Source organism: Myxocyprinus asiaticus, chromosome 6, assembly GCF_019703515.2.
Source record: "Myxocyprinus asiaticus isolate MX2 ecotype Aquarium Trade chromosome 6, UBuf_Myxa_2, whole genome shotgun sequence".
Lineage (NCBI taxonomy): Eukaryota > Metazoa > Chordata > Actinopteri > Cypriniformes > Catostomidae > Myxocyprinus > Myxocyprinus asiaticus.
Genome location: NC_059349.1, coordinates 28,028,298 through 28,045,125, shown reverse-complemented (window position 1 = coordinate 28,045,125; position 16,828 = coordinate 28,028,298). Strand labels below are relative to the sequence as shown.

Sequence of the window (16,828 nt, the reverse complement as noted above, 5' to 3'; positions counted from 1 at the left end):
GTTTTTTTTTTACTAATGTTGTGACTTTTCGAACAATAATTTGTAAAATATATATTATATGAAAAACAATGTTAAAAATGCATCATCTGATTAAAGTCCTGCACACTTTTATAACTCATGTATCCTCATGGACTTGCCAACTAGCACCCCATCAGTCTGCACTTGTTTATGTCACCAAAGTCTGCACTCGGAGGAGGGCCGCTAGGGCATAGGGTGGCATTTGGGACAGGGCCTTCCTATTGGTCAATGGTCATTCGTGTATCAAATTTCACCAAACTTTGCAAACTTCACCAAAATTAGAGTAGGGTAATTTCTTCAGCACCAGAAGTCCATCAGGCGAAATTCACTATTGTGCGGAATCCCATTGAGATGATTGTATTTAGCCTGTGAAATTTAATCGTGCAAATGTAAATGTTACTGCACATTTAGCTTCTTAGAGGATTCCTCATATTCACTATTCTAATCAGTAAATTAGGATGAGTCCTTTGACTTTGACTTTGTCATAATGGTTCATAGAGCCGCTAATGTAGCAAAATGAGGGTCAAATCTTTAATAGAACCTGATTAAGCCAATAAGCTTTTGTCCTTACCTTTTCAACTGTGGTCAGTTTAATATCTGACAGCTTCTCCATTTCAGGCAGGTCATATTAGTCAAGCTGTAATCTGATGCTCAGCTGATCATGATGTTTACCAATACAATTCAGACGCTTATTAGAGTGGTTCTATTTAAGTCCATTTATTTATTGCCTTAGCTGCCTTTCCATTGCATGGATGCAAACTGCACTTAACACTCTCTGCCATCCCCAACTCCACCTCTTGTATGGCCACTTTGCCTTTAGTTTTCTCTACATCTGTCTTGTTGCTCTGTGCTCTTAGACTACAATTGATTGCCAGTTTGGAATTCCTATCTTCAATGTATTATTGCGCCTTGTTCTTCATTTACCAACTTAATATACAGTATTTTAAGTTCTATGTGCTATGTTTCATGGCTGTATGGATGGGCAGGGTGTATACCCAGTACAGAACCATACCACCAACACCAACAGATTGCTTCAATTATCTACAAGTAAATAAAAGTATTCATTTAAAGTATTCAAGTCAAAAGTATTCATTTGACGAAAGGGGTCCTGACTGAATTACAGATAAAGTATGTGAAGGGCCTGTTTCATAAATGGAAGCAATAGCCTACTGAGAAATTGAGAAAAATCTCTGATTGATTTTTATAAAGCATACTCCAAAAGTGACTTGCCAGTAAGAAGGGACACCATATGAAGTATTAACAAAAAAATATAAAAACTCTGTATTTTTTCTCCTTTTTACCTCTTGCAATTTTAAATTACCACAAGGAGTTCAGAGAGGCACAGGCAAGTCACAGTCACGCCACAGAAGTCTGAGCTGCAGCTTCTTTCATGACCCACTAAGGGAACATTCACTGCTTATGTAGAGCAGCAATATTGAGTCACAGCCTGACTTGGCCCAAGGCACTGAATGTTTGATGCACTATTGTGAAATGGGTATATGATTTGATCACTGTAATGTAAATGTAAAATGTGCATGTCTCGCCATTTTCTCTCAATTTTTATAAATGCAGTCTTTTCTCAGATAGTAGCCACATGATAGGCTTCTCTAAGGATGTTTACAGTATGTCCCCAGAGGCTCTGATTTATACAATTTTAAGCATCAAAATTGCACAGATCATGTTGGGTGTTTTTTCTCTCTAAGAAGATTTCATTAAAGATGTAGCTGTTTTTACAAATCTGAAAAGACAAATAAAAAAAAAGGCAAAATTATTTATTCTGCCTCCCTGTAAAACAGCAGTGCTTATCAGTGAAATTGTATGACTGATCTTTTAAACCAAGCAGTACTAGGAAAGCTTCATTAAATCTTTAGCTTCCCAAGATACAAGCACCTAACTTAAAACTAGCTAAACTACAGTTAAACTAGCCTTTAGAAAAAGTAGTTAGTGACACTACAAGCTACTAACCAAAAGTATCTAAATATATTAAAGCTACAAACAATAGCAATTAACTAAATATTTTGCTTCAGCAAAGTAGCTAATTTCTGGAGCTGAAATGATAAATAATTGAAAACTGCTAAACTATTATATAAAAATATGCACAAGATTTCTATTTTTTGTTTTCAAAGTTTTGATTTAAAATATTTTAAAACGTATCTAATGATCCATTTATCAAGACTGCTGGAATATAAATAATGGATGGGGGAAAAGATAAACAATAAACACAATGAATAAATGTCACTTGCTTTTCAGACAGTCAATGTCTGTGAGAATCAAGGATTTTGACTGTATTTTTTCTAAGGCCATGTCCACATGATATGTTTTCGTTTGAAAATGCTATAGTTTGACTACACGTACGCCTCCCATCCACTCTAGAATAGTGTATTCCTCAACCAAAAATCAAGCGTTTCGAAAACTTTGAAAAATGATGACGTTAGGAAACTGAAAACTTGGTTTTCAAACAAAAATGGATTAGTTTGGATGTGGCCTAAAACAAATCAATTATCTGAATTTTGTATAATCACTGGCTAAAAGCAGATATTAGTATTACAATTTTATTTTTCAAAGTTTGTTACAAAAACATTGGGCAGCAAAATGAAAGAGGCCATCCCTACTGATATATAACAGTCCATCCAAGGTCTAGAAGACATAAATAAACACACGTGCAACACACAAACAAGCAAGAGTACTTCATATTTTAGTATAAAAAGCAGAAAGTGACTAGGCCTACATACGATTCCATACACAGCAAAAAGCGTTCATTAAGGATTCACAGAAAAGCGGTGTGATGAGATTACTTACCTGTCAATATTTCTAGCCAACATTAAAATTGTCTCTGTTCTTTTGTCCCAGCAAGTCATGAGAGCACAACAACATGAGTTCCTCTTGTACAATAAGATGTAATTCCTTGTGTAGGAATAAAACCTAAAATAAAATATCTAAAATGTAAATATTATTGTATGTTGTCTGGACTCACGAGAAATATCACTGAACATGTGATAGCTTGATCTTGAAAGAGGCAGGCAAATTTTCCTGCACATTGAATTTGTGAAAATAGTGGGACACAGAAAACCTTGAAAAATTTATTAATTACAGCTTGGGCTAATCAGGTTTGTGGTGCAGCATTCCTCACAGATTGTGCATATAGACTTAGTCCCTCAAGTTTGTGTGAGCCTTCTGGCTCTCCACTGCACTAATCCACCCCAGATGCTCAATATGAGATAACCAAGAAGCCTTCTCTCACCATCCACCGAAAAAAAAATGTCCTCTGAAAGAACTCTGTAGTGTTCCTTCTTTGGCCTACAAGACACTCCTTAGTCTGTAAACTTCCTGTTAGTTTGCAAGTTTTTGAAGAAGTGGTCAGGTTCTGGGTGGGGCTGTCCAGGCTCCCAATCTTTAGCCGAGACTGAGGATTTGCGATGAAGAGACAAATCTCGGCTAAGTCTGCTGTCCAACAGCAGGTCGGGGTGAGGTGGGGGAGGCAGAATCCCTGGGTCCGGCTCACTGGTAGTGGAGCGGAGGGAGTCTGTTTTGATGGGACGATAATCACGTAGGCAGTCCTGCCTGGGCAGTGTTCGGCTGGTCTCATGGACATCGGTGCTGCCGTTGGAGGTGCTCCTCCAATCCCAGGTGTTTCCATTGCTTGAAGACAGGCGCACCACTGGGTGGTGAGGGGCGTGAGCGTCAACTGTGACAATGCTGGCGCTGTCTCGGTCTGAGGGGATGCGGTAGTACGGAGACTCTGAGCCTGTGCTGGAAGTGGCACAAGAAGAGGCCGTTTCTGAGGACTTGGGTGTGGTAACTGTAACCGGGCCGTGTTGCTTAGACATGGCAATGACCTGCATAACCCGAGGCTGGTTGGGCAGCCTTGGAGGTTCTGGGGTGGCTGCTTGTACCGGGCTTCCCTTCTCTGTCATGGACAGCCATTTAGCCCGTGTGGTGGAACTTTTAGGTGAAACTGGAGGTGGTCTGGTAGCTTCCTCAGGTATATGAACCAACTGCGGAGCTCCAGGCCTCTGAGGCATCATCACCCTGGCACCCCCTGCAGCCGTTGCTGTAGCTGCTGCTCCCCTGTTGGCTTGCACATTTGGATAAAGGGAGGATGGCATGCCAAGCTCTTCTTTGGCTTCCCTCTCGACTCCATCAACTCCCTCTGTAGTTGCTCCCTCCTCCTCATCGTCTCTTAGGCTAAGACTCCGCATCTCCATGGATTTCTGCTTCCATTCAGACACCAGCTTTTTCGAATGGTGGGAGTCCATTGGCACATGGAAAGTCATGTGTCGCTGGGCAGTCTCCTCCATAGCATTGGTACTGGCACGAGGAAGCGTGTTACTGAAGGTCACCATGGTCTCCTTTCCCATTGGGCTGCGAGGAGCCAGGAGCTCCACATCTGCACTAGCTCTTTTCAGGCTGCCCATGGAGGCCTTCTCTCGACGCACCTTACGATTCAGGCCAGCGACATGTGGCGGGGCAGACAGTTCATCGTTGCTCTCAGAAGCATGGGCCTTTTGGTACACTGAGTCATGGCCACGCTGGGTCAGTTCTTTTAGAGGATCTTTTTGTGGAGGATGGGTCTGCCTCAATGGCTTAGGGGAGGACTCTTTATTGGACTTAAAGTTCCCAACCGCATATAATGCCTGGAGTGTGGAATATATGGGAAAAAGTGTTGTTATTATAAGGTTAATGAAAATCCACTAATTAATATGCCTCTTTTACCATATGAAGACATTACATTAAATTACATTGCACATAAGTACTGCACCAATCATACACTGTTCAGGTACTTATTAAAGACATTTGAAGACACCATAAATATGGTGTGGCTTTTAGTTTATGTGTGTTAGCATTGAGGTCACCTACTGTATATGCTAGTATACTAGTGTAATAGTTGACAAAATTAACTTTCAGCAGATGTATGCATTTAAAATTTACAATCTCGCTCTTTCTGGAAAACGTACCAACAATATTGATGACTCATCTTACACTACATCGTTTTTTTTCCAAACAAATGCTCTCTAGAATGAGAATGTCCCTCCTCCTAATACCACATGCAACCATAGATAAAGTAGCAAATAATTTAATAAAGATGCTTGCACAAGATGTTTTACTTAAGATTAAGTAAAGATTTTATGATAAAAGTAGATGCTGTGTGAACCTCACAGAGGACAAGAGAGAGAGAGAGAGAGAGAGCTACTATTTCATGGCCCAGCTTGTTGTCTGTGTTTCCTGTCAAACAATAAACAGCATACCTCAACCCCTCCCCTGAATTTTAAGTGGGGTAAAGTTAGTTTTAGGTTTGACATTGGCTGAATATTCCCATCTGAAAAGTTCTAAATGTTCTAAAATGCTCTAAAATGGTGGCGTCCAAGCGATCGTTCAAGTGACTTGCACATCTAACATGAACACTGTTATTTAAAAAAGTGACCCACTTTATATTAGGATTCTTTAACTAGTTATGTTCTTAACTAGTTATGTTCTTATGTACATACGTGTTAGGGTTAGGGGTTGCATTGTACTTACATCTAAAGTACCTGCATTTAATTCAATCTGTATTTACACTGTAACCTTAACCCTAATCCTAAACCTTACCCTACCCCAATCATTACCTCAGGAATGATTAAGAAATACCTGGATCAATTATTGACTAAATATGAGAAATGTGTGATAGAGAGGCTTGCTTCAGAATCAATCATGTCTATCAGTTAAGCCTCTTCTTTATTTTCTTTTTCTGTTGAGATGGAAAATAACGATGCAGATTAAATAAAATAATAATTAGTTATTAATTAAAGGGTTTCGTTGCTTTGTACATGATTGTTTGTATAAAAATTCTAAATAAAATTCTAAATATAAAAGTTTGAATTAAATAATTGTCATCATATAAATTTGTAACTTTTTTATTGAATTCTTGATATAAAAAAAATATTTGTATAAATTGTTTTTTTTTTAATTTACATAACTGTAATATTTGTTACATTTTGAAGCAGTCTGAAAAGTGTTGAGTTACTAATAGTTCCGTTCTAGGTGACAATTTTTTTGTCACCTTCACATGACTTTTTAATATAAAGTTAAAAGGGCTTCAAAGGCCAGGAAATTTGCTTATGGGTTTTTGGATTTTTATCTGTATAGTGTTTGTGTGTGTGTGTGTGTGTGTATTTGGTGCTGTGGGTGGGTGCCAACATTGATGTTGCATACCCCTCAACAAATGTGTAGTCCGCCCCTGCTTCCACGATAAGGGGAAAACCATCCAAAACTCTTTGAAACCTGCAGACTTTAGTGGCTGGCTCTGAGACATTGGTATGGCCTCCATTAAGGCTGCATTATACTAAAATGAAATCGCCATATGGTCTTGAGCGTTTACTAAACCGAAAAAGGCTGCATTGTATAAAACATTCTGCATTCAGCACTTCAGTCAGCAATATGTGATGTAGCAGCGCACTCTAGTGGGTTTGTGCTGAGCAGCACAGTAATATTATGGCACTTTTCCGCTGCACGTTACGGTTTGACTCGACACGACCCTGCTCGCTTTACTTTTCTGAACTTGCTTTTCCACTGCAGTTTAGTGCAGCCTCAACTTGGGTGGGATTATAGGCTGATCGTCATAGTTGTGCCGCCTATACTGCCGTGACATCATCTTAAACGTGACACAAACACATCTGAAACTGAAACAATTTGCTTGTATTGCATGAATTACTGTGACACAAAACAAACTAGCAACAACAACTCAAGAACATTACTGACCATAAACAATAGCACGACCACGAGCTGTTAGCTACTAGCTCACTGTGCTGCATAAAGCAGTTGTTGCATGGTGATTTTACACAAGTGTAACAGTTAAATTGGCCTGGTTGTTTTAGAAGCAAGCTTTCCAGTAGCTGGTCAACTTAATAAAGTGAAGCTTTCAAGCAGAATATAGAGTTAACGTAACAAAACGTACCATTCTCCATGGCCGTGGGCACTCTCCCTCCCATTGCTCACTGGTCTATTGCCATAGATAGCGTCCATTTGGTCGAACCACTTCCACTTTCTTCTGTTTGAACCACTCCGGCTGTTGTGGTCCTTGATGGTTCTGTGGTCACTTTTAAGTTTTTTTTTTTTACTTTTCCCTACACTGTTGGTAGGTCCGGTGGTAGCCGTGTGCGGCCAACAGCTGCTGAGACACTTCCTGAAAGACTTTTTCATTTTGCGTCGCCCCATCCAGCTCTCGCTGGATCCTTTCCTCGGCTACTAACGAGAGGAACATCCGCACCTCGTTTATTGACCACGGCGTGGTTTTGCGCACAGCCATTTCTTTTTACAATTCGAAAGTCACGTGAACAAATGATACTGCTATCGCTGTTGCTAACTTTAAAACTAGCGGGTTGATTTCCCGTGTTGCAAATCCAGTGATGCTGGTAGTGATGATTCTCTCTGACCAATCAGTGATCTGCAGGGTTTTGACGTCACATTTAGTATCGGCTCGGCTCACTTGGAACCTCGACCAAGGTGGTACTAAAAAAAGTACCAGGTACCAGGTACTGTCCACAGTGGAAAACCCCCAAAAAGCGAGCAGAGTCGAGTCGAGTCGAGCCGTACCGTGCAGTGGAAAATCCCCATTAGATGGTGAAGCGATCCAGTCGGTTTTGGGTGAAAACAGACCAAAATATAACTCCTTTTTCACTATAAATCTTGACATCAGCGGTCTCCTTGGTGATCTTGATTTTAAGCTCAATTACACTTCCTAGCACCATCTAGCGCTCTGTGCATGCATAACGCATTAGGAAGTGTAATTAAGCTTGAAATCAATGCAATGGCAAGATGTACAGTGAAAAATGAGTTACGTTTTGGTCTGTTCTTAGCCAAAATCGATTAGATTGCTAATCAGACATGACATGGATTAAACCACTTGAGTCATATGAATTACTTTTATGCTGCCTTTATGTGCTTTTTGGAGCTTCAAAGTTTTGTCACCATTCCCTTGCATTGTATGGACCTACAGAGCTGAAATATTCTTCCAAAAATCTTTGTTTGTGTTCTGCAGATGATAATTTTCATTTTTGGATGAACTATTCCTTTAAAGCAAGGTGTAAATGGGGCCACTGTTTATAGCTGTGACTTTACTAAAGCCTCTTGGTTATTTAAAAAAGGGGAATATGTCAACACAGGAAAAAAAAACTGGGCTCATCAGAGCCCATAGACAATTTCATGGGGTCTTTAAAGACTTCTAAAGCTTCATTATTTTTCCACTTTCTTTGGTTGATTTTTTTCTTTGACTTATTTTATATTTTAATCGAAATTACACTTTCAGAAATTATTTTAGTGCTCTTAGTCTTGACTGGTTAGAGCAATTATAAAACAGAAGCATATCACACAGTGAAGAGACGAAGTGAAAAGATGACAGAAATCGAAAAAGAGCTGTGAAATTGTTCTGCTGTGAAAGAATCCTTACTCTTCCTCTAATAGAATAGAAATCCTAAATATAGAACTTGCAGCAGACAGATTATAAAAGGAAGACAAATAAGTCTTGAGATCCTCAGCCAACTCAGAACAGAGAAGCAAATTCAAAAATGATGAAAAGACTCACTAGATAAACAGCGATGCCAGCTCCAATCACAAAACCCACATAGACATCATTAGGGTGACTTCGATACTGGGTGATCTGGGTCAAGCTGGCTAGGGCTGCTGCTATGGCAAATGCAAACACCAGCACAGGCTTCAACAGCTTGGTGCTGTCTGAGATGGTGGCATTGAAGTACATCTAACAGCAGAGAAGACAAGCATGAGTACGCTCACAACATCATGACACATATGCACATAAAAGCTCATCTGAAATGACCTCTGAGACCTTACACTAATTTCCAAGTAGAATCAAGTGAAATATTCCAAATGTAGTTCCAGCAGCTAGTCTGCATCTCTTCAAAGTCCAGATAGAATGACTTCATTAACAGTTAGAATCCCACATTGAGGAAGCATAAATAACAAAAAAGACTAATGTGCATCTCAAGCTCTGCAGCTGGGAGACACCAAGCTGGCTGTGGCCTATATACTCCAGCGTGCACCTATTAGGGAATCAGCAGAGGTCAATCAGCAGTTGACCCCAACTGTGTCCAAAACATTTAAAAAGCTGAATTTGCAGACAGTCACAGGGGTAGGACGGTATTAAAGGACTATTTCACCCCAAAATGAAAATTCTATCATAATTTACTCACCCTCATGCCATCCCAGATGTCATGAGGGTGAGTGATGATATGACTTTCTTTCTTCTGCAAAACACAAACAAAGATTTTTAGAAGAATATTTCAGCTCTGTAGGTCTATATGATGCAAGTGAATGGCGACCAAAACCTTTGAATCGCCAAAAGCACATAAAGGCAGCATAAAAGTAATCTATAAGACTTCAGTGGTTAAATCCATATCTTCATAAGTGATATGATAGGTGTGGGTGAGAAACAGATCAATATTTAAGTTTTTTTTTTTTACTATCAATCTCCACTTTCACTTTCACATTCTTCTTCTTTTGTTTTTGGCGATTCACATTCTTCGTCCATATCACCACCTACTGTTAGGGAGGACAATTTATAGTAAAAAAGGACTTTAAAATCTATCTACTTCTCACTCACACCTATCATATAGCTTCTGAAGATTTAACCACTGGAGTCTTGTTGATTATTTTTATGCTGCCTTAGTATGCTTATTGGAGCTTCAAAATGTTGGTACCCATTCACTTGCATTATGAGGACCTACAGAATCTGAATATATTCTTCTAAAAATCTTCATTTGTGTTCAGCAGAAGAAAGAAAGTCATACACATCTGGGATGGCATGAGGGTGAGTAAATGATGAGAGAATTTTCATTTTTGGGTGAACTTTCCCTTTAAGGCATGTTCGAATCCAATTCTCCTGCCTACTAAGATGCCTTCATCTGGTCATTTTTTGAGAGCAGCATAGATGTATACTTCACTGACTATAAAATCCCACAATACTGTGCTTGCGTTTTGGTGGTTGGTTGAAAGACTAAAAATGTTATCTTATTGAGCGGTTGAGAATGTTTTACTTATATACAGTACTGTGCAAATGTCTTAGGCACATAAGATGTTTCACAAAAACATTTGTCTTAAGATGGTTATTTATATCTTCAGTGTGTCAATAGGAAATATAAATGTTAGACTCACATATATTACTTTTGCAAATAGAAAAGATTACAATAGAAGAACAGGGAGCCCTGCAACAGATGTCATGGCCCTCACAAAGCCCCCCACTGAACATTGTGTCAGTCTGAGATTACATTAAAAGGCAGAAGCAATTGAGGCAGCCTAAATAGATAGAGGAACTGTGGCAAATTCTCCAAGAAGCTTGGAACATCCTATCTGCCAACAACCAAGAAAAACTGTGTCCAGGTGTACCTAGGAGAACTGGTGTTGTTTTAAAGGCAAAGGTGGTCACACACCGAATATTGATTTAGCTTTTTTATGTTTACTGGACTTTATATGACATTAAGTGATAAATAAAAACTATTTATGTCATTATTTCCGAAGACATCCTCACTATACAACATTTTTCACAAGTGCCTAAAATTTTTGCACAGTACTGTATGTTTATTTTTCAACTTAAGATTGAATTTTTACTGAGAAATAAGCATGGTGGTTATTAAATATTTGCTTGTTTATATCTAAAGCTCAATTGAATTTTTTCTAAATCAATAGACATAATGATCTGATGCCTTGGAAGCTTGTCTGAAACCAGTTTCCTTAGGAGGTACGGTCATTCAAGGCTGAATGTACCTCACAAAAATGCATATTCTGTCGTTATTTATTGACCCTCAAGTCGTATATGACTTTCTTTCTTCTGTGGAAAAAGAAAGGTGATGTTAGGTAGAACATTATGGATTGACACCTTCATTCCCTATCCACTTTCACTATATGGAAAAAAGAGCTGCATGACATGAGGTTCAGTAAATGGCGACAGAATTTTCATTTTTTGGGTAAATGAACCCATTAGGTCAATGAAGAATTACTTGTCAGCAAGACAGCTGCCTTTGCTTTTGGGCCACTGTTCTCTAAGTGCTAGATCCTTCTAATACAAGTGTTAGCTTTTGGATCGTAGTGGCAAAACATTTTTCAAATAAGAAGTATTTGTGTCAGATCATATTCAAATCACAAGTTCCCTGAGCAAAGAAGTAAAGAGAAATGCTTACTGATATGTAGACGGCTGCGAAGCCAGACAGAGTGGCGTGCTGGGAAGGGAAAGTTTTCCTGATAACATAGACAGAGGGAAAGTGACAGGGACTTTAGTAAAACATCACTTGAATAATCTTAGAGTGCAGCCCTGAGTTTTAGCATTTTAGGAAAATATGTAAATCAGCCAAGGAGAGAGGCAGAAGGAGTGCATCATGCTTATGTGAGGAAAAAAAAGACAATGTCATATCTATTTATAGCTTCTGTGTGTTGAATAAGAGGGATTTGGGAGCAAAGTAGGGATAAATCCATTGGTAATACTGAGGGGATAAGCAACAAAACATGAAATAAACATCAAAAATAGACATATTTATCCTCTTGTCTATTCCAAATTTTACCCACTCTATGGCCACATAATGTACAAACTGCAAAGTTGCCAAAATTATCATTTTGCATGTGTACAGAAAGAGGTTACTCCTGAACCCCTGATGATTTACATAGTAATGCTAATGGTTCAACCCGTTTAGTGTTAGCTATTTTTGATGGAAGAAATATTAGCAGCAGCCAGAGACGGTTTACATTACAACCCAAAAGAAATGTGGAACCCTCAGTGAAACCCTCCACCCTGCCCTGAGCCCTTGCGGCTTGATGACTGGTTCCTGGGCTTGGAGTGCCGCTCACAGCCGCGCCCTGCCCCGGTTCCATTCTTCCCGGAGGTGCATGAGAAACTCACAAAGTTGTGGCAGGCACCTTTCACTGCCCGGACCTGGCCTCAGAATTCCTCCGCTCTCACTACCCTCGATGGTGGGGCGGCCAGGGGGTGCACGGAGATTCCTCAGGTGGATAAGGTGGTTGCGGAGCACTTGTGCCCAGAAAATGCCGCCACCTGGCGGAATCGCCCGAGACACCCTTCCAAGGCCTGTAAGTCTATGTTGTCCCTGATGGCCAAGGCTTACAGCGCTGCTGGACAGGCCGCCTTTGCCCTGCATGCCATGGCCCTCCTGCAAGTTCACCAGGCCAAGGCATTGAGAGAGCAACACGAGGGTAGTCCTGACCCGGGAGTGATGCAAGAGCTGTGCTTGGCAACCGACCTCACCCTACGGGAGACGAAGGTCACAGCGCGGGCTCTCTGGCAGACGATATCCACCATGGTGGTCCAGGAGAGCCACCTGTGGCTTAACCTGGTTGAGGTTCGCTTTCTTGATGCCCCCATCTCCCAGGCTGGCCTGTTCCGCGACACCGTCGAGGACTTTGCCCAGCAGTTCTCGACGGTCAAGAAGCAGACGGAGACTATCCAGCACATCCTGCCCCGGCATGGTTCAAGATCCCGCACCATGTCTGCTCATCACTGAGGGCATCTTGAGCCAACCGCTCGGCCCCGGCGTAGAGCCCCCCGCAGGAAGCTGATGCCCCCATCCCATGATCCAGTGCCTAGAACCCCAGGAATGCTTCAACGCGCCACTGAGACGGGCGACCCAGGGGCGAGGAGACCCGCTGTAAGTCTGGAGGTGGTGCACAGACCACTCCATCCCCGGTGGAGGGCCGGGAGGAGAATCCTTTGTTCCCATTTGTGTTGATTGCGCCGCATGCCCGAGGGGCTGTGGCACCCACACTTTAAACAATGAGTGGATTCCTCACTCTCTGGGTCACATACACTGTGTTTATGGCTGTCGTTGTCATGACCCCATACATTGAACATTTGCTGCCGGGGCGCTACGAATGTGGTTTCCCCGCCTTCGTGCACCCAGCTGCGGCACATATACACCCACACTCAGGCGGTTGTGACGAGCCACGAGGACGCTCAGCCTCCTCCCCCGTCACTGACCGGTCCTATAGTGGGCATGCGGAGCAAGGTAAATGCTTTAGCGTTTCTTTCAGCACAGCCATGGGCTCGGGATGTGAGGCTCCTCGACGAGGCCCCATCTCCAGATATGTCAAACACGATTGTCCCCTTGGTACCCCTCGCTCGGAGCTTGGAGGCGTGGCTAGCGCTCTCCAACCCATCGCATTGGCTGGCCAGGACGATCCGACTACGCGATTCAGTTTGCCAGGCACCCGCCCAGGTTCAATGCCGTCCGTTTCACCTCGGTAGGAGGCAAGGACACCGCTGTCCTGCGTGTGGAAATCGCAGTCCTTCTACAGAGCCTGTCCCTCCAGCCGAGATGAAGAAGGGGTTCTACAGCCCCTACTTCATCATACCAAAGAAAGGCGGTGGGTCGCGGCCAATCTTGGACCTGCGAGCGCTGAATCTGGCCCTGAACAAGCTCCCGTTCAGGATGCTGAATAAGAACATTCTGTCATGTGTCCGACATCAAGATTGGTTTGCGGCGGTAGACCTGAAGGACACTTACTTCCATGTCTCGGTTTTGCCTCAACACAGACCATTTCTTCAGTTTGCTTTTGAGGGCCGGGCATATCAGTACAAGGTCCTCCCCTTCGGTCTGTCCCTGTAACCTTGTGTCTTTACGAAAGTCGCAGAGGCAGCCCTTGCCCCGCTAAGGGAAGTGGGCATCCGCATCCTCAATTATCTCGATGACTGGCTGATTGTAGCTCACTCTTGAGATCTATTGTGTGCGCACAGGGACCTGGTGCTCAGACACCTCAGCCGATTGGGCATTCAGGTCAACTGGGAGATGAGCAAGCTCTCTCCGGGGGAGAGCATCTCTTTTCTTGGGATGGAGTTGGACTTGGTCGCTATGATAGCGTGCCTCACAAACAAGTGCACCCAGTCAGTGCTAAACTGCCTGAAGTCATTCAGTGAGTTCCCGAGACCGGTGAACCATGGATGACTTTCCTCCTCAGCCCTGCAGCAGGTGAATTTGGTGGAGAAATTCGATGCCAGGCCCAGTACTTGTATTAGTATGCCCTGTACTGGGGTAGGTGCTCCACATGTTTTGGTTGCCTGTGGTAACCCCATGTGATGTATTTTCCATGGTACTGTTTCCCTGATGGCAAACCCGTGTCTTCCCTTGGGCAGAGCCTCCTTTGCCCCCAGTGGCCGTGTTTGTAGAGCTACTCCCCTCCAGGCAAACCTGAATGAGTGGTTGCAAGCCGGCTCCTTTTATACCAGTATGTCCGGATGATTGGCATGCAAATTCCACTCTGCAATTTTCATTGGCCTTTTCTCAAATATCAGAGGTGTTTGGGGCTCCCAAGGGCGACTCCTAGTGTCACTGCATCGACACATCGTCTCGTTCCCTCCATCAATGGAGTTTACAACAGTAACCAAGACGTTACATATGACCACCAGGAGATGGCACCAAGTAAATGACACAGACTCAATACAGACTCATTGAGTCAAAAGGCACTCATTCTGTGAAATCTCATAACTAAAATCATATCTGCATGCTATGCAAACCTTTAGTCATTGTTGTGTTTGCATGTGTAATTAGTTCTTTTGTACAATTATTATGTTTTATTTGTTTGGAGAGGCTTTTGGACACTTGAAGGTGTTTTTGGAAACTATAATAAATTATTTTTGTAATGCTATAACTTTTGATTGCTTTGTCATATCAACACAAAATTTTTCTCAGTTACAGTTGACATGATTGGGAACAAAACAAAAGCAGTTTTTGGAGCCACCTTATTAACAACCAGAGATATATAATGTCAAATCAGAAAAATCTGAAAAAAGTAAATTTTTGGCACAATGTGATAAGTTCCCTGTCTGTCACTCACTTGACGTTGTGTCGATGTAGTGACACTAGGGGTTCGCTCTTGAAAGCCCCAATCACCTTTGCTTTATTCAGAAAAAGCAAATGAAAATTGGTGAGTGGAATATGCATGACACTCTACGCCCTAGACATACAAGTATAAAGAGAGATTGCGTGCACCACTCATTCAGACTCGTTCTTCGGAGCCGAGTGTATGTGTGTTCGTCCTGTCACCTTACCTTCTGCTGCTGGAATTTATGGCGCATATCAGTAGTCACCCTCGCACGATCAAGTGGTGTGCTTCCCCTGGGTGCTTCGGCGGCTGAGTCCAAAGGTGTTAAAAGAGTATATTTCAAAAGAGTATATTTTCTCTAAAAGAGCTCGCACAAATGATTGGCGTCTTTTTAAAGATGTCCTTTCGCCTTTGTGCTACTGGGTGTGGCTGTTATCTCTCCCCACTGGATGGCCACGAAATCTGTAGGTGCCTATGAACATGCCTATGAGAATGTTGCGGTCGCGGCTCTCTTCCTTCTTCGTGAAGCAGAGAGCCACCGCGGCTGCTTCCTGACCCGGTCCGTCCTGGGTTGAGACTCCGATGGCTGCGTCGGCGAGCACCACGGGCGATCTGAATGTGGATATGGGAGCGTGCTCCCATCCCCCAGCATGCTCGTTCTGCCCGGTAGAGTTCACGAGCGAGGCAGGTGGTCCACCTCAGGGCAGATTTAATGTGTTGTTCAGGGCTCGCGACAAGGATGGGTTATGTCGCAGCATCGGAGGGTGGGCTTCTGCTTTCTGAAGTGGACGAATCTTCTGAGCTACCGCTCTCAGGCAGTAGAGCTCAGGATGAGGCAGACACTGAGTTGGCAGCCATGCTTGCCCGGGCGGCCGTGAACATTGGGCTTGAGTGGAACCCTCCGCCATGCCCTGAGTGTTCGCAGCTGGATGATTGGACTCTGGGCTCGGAGCACGGCTCCCAGCGTGTCATTATCACGCCACAGTGCCACCAAACTTTCAGCCCTTTGTCAGATCTGGCATTTCTATGGGCAGGGGTTCCCTAAGAGCAGGTCTCAAGGCATGTCGTGGTCACAACGGATGCCTCAAATTCAGGCTGGGGCACTGTGTGCAACGGGCAGGCAGTATCTGGGCTCTGGACAGGGCCCCGCCTGCAATGGCACATCAACTGCCTAGAGTTGCTGGCAGTTTTGCTGGCCCTGCAGAGGCTTCGGCCGCTGATTTAGGGCAAGCACATGTTGGTCTGGACGGACAACACAGCTACCATGGCGTACATAAACCGCCAGGGCAGTGTACGCTCAGGTAGCATGTTACAACTCGCCCACCACCTCCTCCTTTGGAGTCAGCGTTGAAGTCTCTGCGAGCCACTCACCTCCTGGGTGTCCTCAAACATGCAGCGGATGCGCTCTCATGGCAGGTAACGCTCCGTGGAGAGTGGAGACTCCACCCCCATGCAGTCCAGCTAATTTGGGAGAGATTCGGGGAGGCGCAGGTGGAACTGTTCACCTCCCGAGAGTCCTTTCATTGCCCCCTTTGGTACTCCCTGTCCGAGGCTCCCCTCAGCACGGATGCCTTGGCGCACAGCTGGCCTTGGGGGTTGCACAAGTGAGCCTCATTGCACAGACGTTGTGCAAAGTCAGGGAGGATGGGCAACAAGTCCTGATGGTTGTGCCGTACTGGCCCAACCAGACTTGGTTCTCAGACCCAATGCTCCTGGCAGTAGCCCCTCCCTGGTGCATTCCCCTGAGGTAGGACCTTCTCACTCAGGGGCAGGGCACGCTCCAGCACCCGCAGCCAGACCTCTGGAATCTCCACGTCTGGCTCCTGGACGGGACGCGGAGGACCTAGCAGGCCTTCCGCCAGCGGTGATAGACATGATAACTCAGGCCAGAGCCCCCTCCAAGAGGCGGCTGTATGCTTTGAAGTGGCGTCTCTTCGCAAATTGGTGTTCTTCCCGCGGGGAAGATCCACAGAGATGCTCAGTCGGGTTTGTGTTGTCC

The 16,828-nt window shown here is 43.6% G+C and overlaps 1 protein-coding gene across 1 annotated transcript in view; it reads right to left on the bottom strand.

Moving 5' to 3' along the window:
• Positions 1 to 2,604: 2,604 nt before the first annotated feature.
• Positions 2,605 to 16,828, bottom strand: part of LOC127442290 (phospholipid phosphatase-related protein type 3-like) — a 31,032-nt gene continuing 16,808 nt past the window's right edge. Inside the window, exons 6-8 of the mRNA XM_051700197.1 lie at positions 11,184 to 11,241; positions 8,576 to 8,749; positions 2,605 to 4,652 (exon numbers count right to left, since the gene is read on the bottom strand). Of these exons, the coding sequence (XP_051556157.1) occupies positions 3,330 to 4,652; positions 8,576 to 8,749; positions 11,184 to 11,241 (1,555 nt within the window). The 3' untranslated portion in view covers positions 2,605 to 3,329. The remainder of the gene's footprint in view (positions 4,653 to 8,575; positions 8,750 to 11,183; positions 11,242 to 16,828) is intronic.